At 47.5% G+C, this 10296-nt stretch overlaps 1 protein-coding gene across 1 annotated transcript in view; it reads right to left on the bottom strand.

Moving 5' to 3' along the window:
- Positions 1-422: 422 nt before the first annotated feature.
- TTC9 (tetratricopeptide repeat domain 9) overlaps positions 423-10296 on the bottom strand; it is a 33333-nt gene continuing 23459 nt past the window's right edge. The window contains exons 2-3 of the mRNA XM_032405437.1: positions 6215-6397; positions 423-4622 (exon numbers count right to left, since the gene is read on the bottom strand). Of these exons, the coding sequence (XP_032261328.1) occupies positions 4543-4622; positions 6215-6397 (263 nt within the window). The 3' untranslated portion in view covers positions 423-4542. The remainder of the gene's footprint in view (positions 4623-6214; positions 6398-10296) is intronic.

Raw genomic sequence — 10296 nt, 5'->3', positions numbered from 1 at the left:
CAAGGAAAGCTTTGGAGCAGTGATGCCTCAGTTGAGTCCTATAGGAGTTAACAAGGAAAAGAGGGGGTTGGAGGGGTGAGGCATGGCCAACTAGGCAGAGGGAACCACATGGAAAGGCTCAGAGACCCAGAGAAATGGGTTTGGGGAATCACAAGGAGCTGTGCAACGGTGAGATGTAGGGTACCTTTGGAAGAGGACCAGGAGGGGAGCCTGGAAGAGTCCGTGGGAGAAATTACATGGAGGACCTTGTGTGTTATGCTGAGTTTGGCCTTCATCCTAAAAGGGGTGAGGAGCCACTAAAGATGTTTAAGCTGTGGAGTGACAGAATCAGATTGTGTTTTAGAAGGGGAGCTCTGACAGCAACAAGAGGGTGAACCATAGGTAGAAGGAGCTGGCAACAGAGATCCAAATTAATTGCAGAATTAAGAATTTATATGTGTCAAAAAGCACCATAAACAAAATTTGAAAGCAAAGCACTTGGAAAGCATATTTGCAATGTTTCTTGACAAAAATAATATTCTTAATAAAATTACATATTGAGAATAAAGATAAACATACCAATATCAAATAAATAGAAAAATCACAAAGAAACAAGTACAAATGGTCAATGGGCATTTGAAGATGTTATTCACTAATAATCAAAGAAGTGTGAGTTCAAGTAACATTGACATACTATTATTTTCCTACTGGACTGGTAAAGATTTGGTAAATGACCATACCCACTCATAGTGAGGTTGCAGGGAACAGGGCACTCTCAAGCCTGCAAATAGGAGAGTGTGAAGTTTAGTACAAACTTTCGGAGGGCAGTTGGCAACATATATCAAAATTCTTAAAGGATAGCTAAGCAATTTCCTTCTTGGATTTTATCCCAAGGAAATAGCCATAAGTGTGTGCAAAATTTAGCTACAAGAATGTCTGCTGCAACATTATTTACAATAGAGAATGGGAACAAATGAAATAATCACTATAAGGAGGGGCTACCAAGTGAGAGTCCATCCGCATAAAGAGGATGCTATTGAAAAAGTTTGAGACACACACAAAAAATGTTTCGTTCATAATATAGTAAGGGAAGTAGCACAAGGTGCAAAAAAGTGTGTCTGATATGCTACCATTTGTGACAAAAGAATATATACACATATATTTGAAAATGCATAAATGTTTCTAGAAGGATATACAGTACAAGTAATCAGAGGGAAACTAGATGCTGACAGATAGGGTGGGAAGGAGATTTACTTCTTACTATAGAACTTTGTGTCCTTTTTGAATTTTGTATCTGTATGTGTATTACATATTCTAAAATATAAATACACATTTTGAAAAGTAAGTTACTAAAGAATATACACAGTGTAATCCAGTTTTTGTTTAAAAAAAAAACCATCATGTGCATGTGTACATTTATACCAAAAAGAACTGAAAGATAAGTCCAAAAGGATAGCAATGTTTGTCTAGGGTGGTAGGATGGTGGCTGGAGTTTGTCTTTTTTTCCCCTGCTAAAATTTCTACAATACACATGTGAGGCTTTCATAACAATAACAAGAAAAGTATAATTTTTTCCACAAAGAGTCTATTACAAAAGTCCAAGCAGGAGATGACAAAGCAGGTCAGATCCAGGATTAGTGCTCCAGGTCTAGTTCAGCAGTGACATCTGCAAACAAAGCGTGTCATTAAATCACAGTCCCTGTTTTGGGGAGGGATGGGGAACAGGAAGCTGAAGGTCTGCTAAGGTGAATAGACCTGATTTTGCTTAACAGCTTTCTGAAGTCTCTGTAGGACAAATGCACAGCAAGTTCAATCCCTCCACCCCAAACATCGAACAACACCCCCAGGCAATTTTTTACTTTGGGGTCACTTAACTTTGGGTCACAGTGAATGGATTCCAGTAAGCAAGCGTATGCGAACCACCAGACAGGCAGATGGCCGGTGCCCAAGGTTGTCCTCTCCTAGTTCTGGTTTTCCACCTTTCTCTTTAGAAGGATGGTGACAATCTTATCCCCATCTGTACAGCTCTGCCCCAACTTACTTGTTGAGGCAAGACCTCTCTCCTGCTCTGTTTTGGGGATAGTTGGTCTGAGTCCTTCCTGATGGCATGAAGACCAAAGGAAGACCCTGGTGGTTTGAACTGGTTCTGCAGTCCACCTCTAACCTCATCCTCATCCTTCAGATCCCGACAAGCAATTTGCCAACTCGCAAGCTTTCTGGGCTGGAGGCTTGGGAATGGGGGAGTTTTGCACATCTGCTTATGCTGTGTATGATGCAGGACGGTTCTGAGTTAGGGACATGTGAAGCCATTCTGGAAGAAGAGGGCAGAGGGAAGGATCTGGTAGGGGTTGGGGGAGAATGTGGCAGCTATAACAGCATTTTCCTTTTCCTCTTCTCTGGAAGTGAGCTATAGGCAAGCAACTGCGGGCCCCTGGGTATTTCTAGCACCTTCTTGAAGCCCCCGTTGGAAGCCTTTTGGGAGCTATGTGAATATAACCTGGACTGCTGGCTTCTGGGCGCCTCAGCAGTGATTGGATCCTGCAGTGGTGAAGCCTCTGATTACACAAAGAACCCAGAATTAACTTTGTGTTTCCTTTCAATCTCTACCTATAATTGTGAACCTTCCCCAATGCTGGGGGAAGGCTAGGTGGGTTTGGATATGTGCTGACATCAGAAAGTAGAATGAATAATACACAGAAATAACTGCTAGGTCTCGGCTGTCTTTTCTGGCCTGTCACTGCCCCGATCACTAGGGAGTCTGGTGTTAGGGACCTTTTTTAACCTTGGACTAAATACAGAGGCAGCCCACGTACCGTCATGGCCATAGTCAAGGCTTTTCAACTGAATACGCACCATCCTGCTCCCTAATGGTGGTAACCGCTCAATATAATATGTAGAGCAGCAACGAACAATAGGTTAGTTAGGAGCTAGAGCTCTGGAGTCAGACAGACCTGGTTCAGATCCTAGCTATGTCACTTAAGGCCATATAACCTTGGGATAGTTAATGTTTCTGGATTTTAAGTTTCCTTATCCACCTAATGGGAATAGTATCTCATAGGGTAATTGCAAGAAAGAAATGAGATTATACATGTAACGGTCTGAGGATAGTGCATTTCATAAATGCTCACTATTAACATTATTGCATCTGTATATATTTTAATTTGTACAGTATTGTTTCACTAATCACACAAAAAATACACGAAAGTGCTTTGAAAAATTTAAAGCATCATATAAATTAAAGGTGTTATTGGTGATAATCTCATATGAGTATTTCTTAACTCTTCCATCTCCTTAAAGACTGGGTCTACATCCTCTGTCCCACCGTGTATTGCACAATGATAGGCAAACAATAAGCCCTCAGTAAATGTTTCTTATTTGACTAGAGCAACATGGCAGAGCATAAAGAGCATAGATATCAGGAGACTAGGCTGGGCTAAAATTAGTTTAAGGCAGGAGAGCCAGTCTGCAGTCATAATTTATTCATTCAACAAATATTTGTTGAACACATTCTATGTGCTAGATATTGAGTCCAGATAATTTCATCAAAAGGAGGCTGTACACATTCCCACAAAGCCAAGTCCCTGGGCAGGCTCCACAGCACCAGCCCACTCTACTGCACAAAGGCGGCAGCCAACATTGTTTACCACCAGACAAATGGCCCCTTGCTTTGGGGGAAGCCGTACGTAGCTCTGACTCAGAGTTGAGGGAGGGAATGGGCTGCTTCCAACAGAAATGACAGGAACTGCTGCCTGTTAATTTATTTTTATTTACACTGACTTAGTCCACAGTTCAATCCCGCAGCTATACAATGCTCCTTCCCCTGGATGTCATCGCCCCTCCCCTCCATCCCCTCGGCGCTCAGTGCTCAGCCTTGGGCCACCTCACCCTGCCGCCCTGCTGTCGCAGCTGCCTGCTGGGTGGGAGTATGGGAGAATGGTATGTGTGGTCACCAGAGGGCACGGAGAGTGGGCTTCCATGGCATGTGCATCCTGGCAGTCTCAGATCCCCGAGGGGGAGAGAAGAAAGCCAGGCCCAGACCACAAGTGGAGGGAGGGAGGCAGGGGCTGAGGTGACTCGGGGCGAGGAATCCAGTGTACAAATTCATGGTCTGTTGGCTTCACCCGAGGCTTCTGGTGTTTGTCTCCTCCCTGGAGTTGTCACGGTTGCCTTGAGATGCTCGGGTCTGTCGGCAAAGTGTGGAGGGGTCCAGCCCGTGGGCTCCGTGCTTGCTGCCGTCGGGCGGGTACACCCAGCAGGGTCTGCCTCTGTCAGAAGCACGGGCCAAGGTCAAAGCTGTGACGGCACTCTCGGCCCTGTAAGAGTCCTCTCCGGCTGTCCCCAAAGAAGTCAGGTCCCTCTCAGTAGCTGGCCTGCTAGAGAAGGGGTGTCTCCATGGCAGGCAACCCGCCAGGTTCCAAACCTGCATGTCTCCTTCTTTTCACACTGGGAGCAGACAGGTTGTTGAGGGGCAGCCGGAGGAAGTGGGGAGAAGGGAACAAAACCCAGGAGGGGCGCTTCCCGGGGGGCTGCCTGGGAGTCCTGGCTCTGGGGCGGCAGCAGCTGTTACATGGCTTCCTTCTCTCTCTGGGAGCATCTGCTGAGCTTCATCTCCGTCAGCTGGATGTACCGAATCACGTTGGTGTCTGTGAGGAGGGAAACACACCTTAGGGAGCACCTGGCGGGGGCGGGGGGCACGGGGAACTGTCGGGTCTACACAGAATCCTACTTTGTGCCACGCTTGTTACCTTCATCATCTATTTCACATCATTACAATCATGCCAAGTACGGGTCCTCATCCTCGCTGTGACAAAGGGGAGAACCAAGCCCCTGGAGAGATGAAGCCCCGTGGTTAAGTGGTGCATCCGACTTGGCAGCCTGCCTCCCCTGGGGAGCATAGTACCTTCTTCATACAACTGCTGTGAGGACCGAAATAGAGAAGTCTGAACGTGCTTCATCCAGTGAGCAATAAATATTCATTGAAGGTAAATTTTTTAAACTGAAGAGTTTAAAATGACTTTGCTTCATTGTCTTACTTTTGTCCTTTACATAAGGTCAGGTACCCACCTCCCCAGAAACGGGGGCATTTCCCCCCCATTCTAAGGCATTAAATTAGTGAGCAGCCTGCCTGGGATGTCATATGAATGCTAATACTCAGAAATGCCAGGGGTAGCATCTAGCAGTGCTAGCATATAGGAGGTGTTCAAGAAAATTCTGTTAAATGGGTCCAGTTCTTAGTCCTCAAGTTGCCTAGAGTATACAACACAATTTATATACAGAAAAAGAACCGGTGACACATAAAGATAAGGGATATGGGCATTCTTTAAGAAGATAGAAAAAAGTATACATTTGGATATTTGCAAACTGATCCTGAAGTTCTTAAATCCTTCTTGGATGGAGAACTGCATTTTTTAAAAAATCAGCCATGTGAACAACCATGGTAACACCAAGTCAAATTCGTTGTTTAAATGTTACCTCCTCAGAGAGGCTCTTCCTGACCACCTGGTGTAAAACAGCACCCCCTTTACTCCTGATTCTTTTACTCTGCTTTATTTTCTTCCTGGCACTTAGCATGACTAAATACTACATTATCTATCTGTCCATTTGTTTACTGTCCCTCCTCCTCTGTTATAACATAAACTCCTGGAAGGTAGCAGCTCCTTTTATTCACTGCTATCTACCCAGCATCTAGAATAGCTCCTGACCTGCTCAGTAAATGTCTGTGGAATGAATGAGTGGCTGAGCTGGTGGATATGAGTTTGAGCGAACGGTCCAGGTAATGCAGGCTCTAAGAAATGGGAGCTGACCAGAGAAGTCAGAGCATGCTTCCTGGAAGATGCTGAGTTCAGCACCAAGAGTATCCATTCATATTCTGTCTCGCCAACTGGAGTGTGAGGTCCTCACAAGTAGGGATTCCATCTTCTTATCTACATCCCTGGCACCCAGCACAAACCGTGGCACATAACTCAGAATTCAATATGTATTTATTGAGTAAGCGGAGAGAGCTGGCTTCTGGATTGGAAAAAACCCCAAAGAATTCCATATTCTATTTGAAAAGAGGTGCCCCAGCTCCCTGGAATGCAGACCCCAGGCAAATGCATGGACTGTTTGTGCTCCTCATTTCGGGTCCTGCCCCACACCTGGCCCCGCCAGCCAGGACAGCTGTGCGTCATGACAGGGAGGCCTCCGGAGCTGCCAGAGGGGACTGATGGTAAGAAAACAGCAATTGCCAACTTACCTGTTGGCTGTCGGGTCCTTGCTTCTTTCAGGTAGTAGAGGGCTTTGTCATAGTCTCCAAGGTGGTAGAAGGCCACACCAGACCGGTAAAGGGCCTTGAAGTTCTCTCCTTCCTTCTTCAGGACTTTGAGGCAATACTCCTTGACTCGCTCGTAGTTCACCAGTTCAGCCTGGAGCAGGCAGGCTATGGAGGAAGGGAGAGAGAAGGGAAAAGGCTATAACACAGCAGACTCTGAATGTGTCTCTTTGGTTCTTTCTCCCTGCCCAGAGAAGGTGGAATTGTGTTGGGGTTTTATGCTGGGGTATATTGCCATGGGATTTGTCATCAAATAATCAAGGGTTCTAGGACCCACTTTCATCACCAACAAGCTGTGTGACCTTGAGCAAGTTACTTGGCCTTGAATTGTGTCCCCTCCAAAAAAGATATGTTGGAGTCCTAACTCCTAGTACATCAGAATGTGACCTTATTTGGAAATAGGATCTTTACAAAAAAGGTAATCAAGTTAAAGTAAGGTCGTTGGAATGGGCCCTAATACAATATGCCTGGTGTCTTTATAAAAACACACACGATAGGGACGCCTGGGTGGCTCCGTCAGTTAAGCCTCTGCCTTTGGCTCAGGTCATGATCTCGGGGTCCTGGGATAGGGCTTGTGACCTGGAATTGGGCCTGTGTCATTGTGCTCTGTGCTCAGTGGGGAGTCTGCTTCTCCCTCTCCCTCTGACCCTCCCCATTGCTCTTGCTTGCTTGCTCTCCCTTTCTCAAATGAATAAATTAAAAAAAATTTTTTTTAATTAAAAAAAATGCCACTATAGGCTGAATGTTTATGTTTTCCAAAAAATTCATGTGTTGAAAACCAATCCCCAGTGTGATGGTATTTGGAGGTGGGGTCTTTAGGAGGTGACTAGGTCATGAGGGCTGAACCCTCATGATTGGGATTAGTGCTCTTACAAGAGAGACCTTAGTGAGCTCCCTTCCCCTTCTGCCATGAGGACATGGCAAGAAGACAGCTGTCTATGAACCAGGAAGCAGATTCTCACCAGACACTGAATCTACTACCTTGACCGTGGACTTCCCAGCCTTCAGAACTGTGAGAAATAAATTGTGTTGTTTGAGCCATCTAGTCTATGCTATTGGTATAGCAGCCCAAACGGACAAACACAAACAGGAAGTTTGGACATAGAGACAGAAGCACACAGAGGTGAGACGATGTGAAGAAACACAGGAAAAAGATGGCCATCTATAAGCCAAGGAACGACTGAGGCCCCCACAAGGTAAAACAGAAGCATGGAACAGATTCTCCCTCACAGCCCTCCAAAGGAACCAAATCTGCCAACACCTCCATCTTGGACTCCTACTTTGCAGAACTATGAGACAATAAATTTCTATTGCTCAAGCCACCAGTTTATAAGACTCGTGTTGCGGCAGCCCTAGGAATAAGCTACAAGGGGCGCTAACAAAGCTAACTGTGGCTAATTCTTGTCAAGTGCTCACCTGGTGCGGGATGCTCGTGGCATTGCTTTACTTGTATTCCCTGACATAATCCTCAGAATACGATGTAGGTCCTACTGTTATTCCCATTTTACAGATGAGGAAACTGAGGCCCAGAAAGATTAGCTCATTTACCAAGGGCACACAACATGACAGAGGCAAGGCTGGGATTTATTTATTTATTTATTTTTAAAAGATTATTTATTTGTCAGAGAGAGAGAGCGCGCACAAGCAGGGGGGACAGGCAGAGGGAGAAACAGGCTCCCTGCTAAGCAGGGAGCCCTATATGGGGATCGGTCATGACCTGAGCCGAAGGCATACGCCTAACCAACTGAGCCATCCAGGCCTTCCAAGGCTGGGATTTAAATCAAAGCTGCCTGGCTCCAGTGCCCAAGTTCTTTATCGAGTTGTTGAGGGGATTTCATAAGATAATGGCCATAAAGTATTTAACACAGGGCTTGGCACAGAGTAAGTTACCCCAAGTGTCATTTAATATTATTATCATTCTTTTCAACCTTACACCCCTGCAGTGACAACTGCCTCTGACTTTCTCAAGTTCTCATTCATGCAAGTTTGTCTTTGCATTTCCTGGGAATAGGGGTCTTCTGATGGGCCAGTGCCCAGCCCGTAGAGAGCACACCTCAGGACCTGTGAGGCCCCGTGTCCCAGGCAAGAGGAAGCTGGGGCTGGCAGGTGTCTGTGGTGGGGCCCCTTCCTATTTTCTATCAGCCGTCTCTGAGTGAACCATCACTCCTTGAAGATTCCTCTCACCAGCCTCCGCTGCAGGGCCAGAGCCAGGGCCAGGAAGCTCGCGGGACCCTGGAGAGTGATGCCCCCTTTCCTTGTGTGCCCAGTGGCCCCCCGCCTCACCCAACGCCCCGCCCTGCTGGGCTGTCTCCCCCTCCATGCGATCACGCAAATGTTTAGTAGGCACTGAGTGAAGATTGTGTTATACACGTTGGAGGGATTACCAGAAAGGGGGAGGGGGAGCGGCAGGGAAAGGCACCTCTCTGCTTCTTCCAAGTGAATAAAAAGAGACGTAGGAGGCAAGGGTACCTCGGTGGCTCAGTCGTTAAGCATCTGCCTTCGGCTCAGGTCATGATCCCGGGGTCCTGGAATGGAGCCCCGCATCGGGCTCCCTGCTCAGTGGGAAGCCTGCTTCTCCCTCTCCCCATCCCCCTGCTCATGCTCCCTCTCTCTCTCTCTCTCAAATAAATAAAATCTTTAAAAAGAGAGAGAGAGAGAGATGTAGGAGGCAAAAGTGCTCTTCCCGTCAAGACCAGACTGGGTGGTGGGGGAGGAGGCTGATGGCTGCTCCTTGTGCTCAGATTCCTCCCACATGGGAGGAACCGCTCTGTCTCCGGGATAGAGGCGAGTCACTGATTTAAATCTTCAGAGGTCTAACTTCAGCTGTTTTGATCCTTTAAATAACTCCCCAGGGATAAGAATTGCTGATTAGGAGATCAGATCTTTCATTGGACATTTTGCGGGGGGAGGAATACCCACCCACATCCTTCTTGGCCGACTGAGGGGGAGGTGAACCACACAGTCTCTGAAGTTGAAGGTGTGAGAACCAGGAAGTGGAAGAGAATCAGCCCAGATCTAGAAACTGACCCATCAGGTTTCACAGGCCCCAGGGCAGAAAGCCGAACAGGGAGACCAAAGTGAGGGGCTGCTACCCCCTTGGGCGTGGGTGGCTGTGGTCATAGAAAACCATGTGCTGGCAGCCGGGTGTCCATCCAGCTGAGCTGATGCCACCTTCTCCTCTCCTCCCTCAGCTGTGGGGACCCCTCCCCAGCCCCCAAGCTGTTGGAGCCTGCCCCGGTGCTCACACATTTCTGCGGACAGGGAGGGCTTTCTGTCAAGAGGTTCCTGTGCATGGACCTCACTGGTTACCTGTGTGGGGCTTGGCTCCAACACCTGCTCCCAGAGCTAAAGGATTTCCTGTCTGGGCTCCCACATGCCTCATTTGGTGTCCTCTCTGCCCAGGCAGGGCAAGCCACTTCCTGTCCATCTTCAGACAGACACTTCTGTTGGCTGACCTGAGCAGTGTAGGAAATGGGCCTTTGTCTCTTTTAAAAACAGCTTTTGAATGCCTAAAATGAGAGTGGGGTGGTGAGGAAAGGAAGCAAGAAGGCCTGGAAATGGAAACAGATCCTCCTCCCCCCAGGGGATAAGGAAGGATAGCCATCAAATTCTGGGAATCCTTCATTGAAAATGTTTCGAATTCCCCGGTGGCTCCAGATCCAATGGGAACCGTGATACTTGGCCGTGGACCAGGTTTCAGACCCCATGGGTGGTGAGGCCAGGCAGGTTACAGGGTGTGGGGGCCCCTGCTGGCACCACAGGTGGAGCCCAGGAAGACAGAGAAATCTAGAGTCAGCTTGGGTCCAAATGGGCTGCCGTCCTAAAGGCTGGGCCAGGGTGAAACCCAGGCAAGAAACCTGGGGTGCCAGCCAGAGCTCTTAAGGGGGGTCTGGGGTGGAGGGGGTAAGAGATAGTCTGGAAAGCTACCCGCAGCCCTACCTATAGGTGATTTTTTAGGCACCCCTGTAGTTTGGGTGGGGAGCTATTTGGGGTTCACATAACAAGCC

Source organism: Phoca vitulina, unplaced genomic scaffold (assembly GCF_004348235.1).
Source record: "Phoca vitulina isolate PV1807 unplaced genomic scaffold, GSC_HSeal_1.0 scaffold7, whole genome shotgun sequence".
Taxonomy (NCBI): Eukaryota; Metazoa; Chordata; class Mammalia; order Carnivora; family Phocidae; genus Phoca; species Phoca vitulina.
This window is presented reverse-complemented; position numbering and strand designations above follow the sequence as displayed.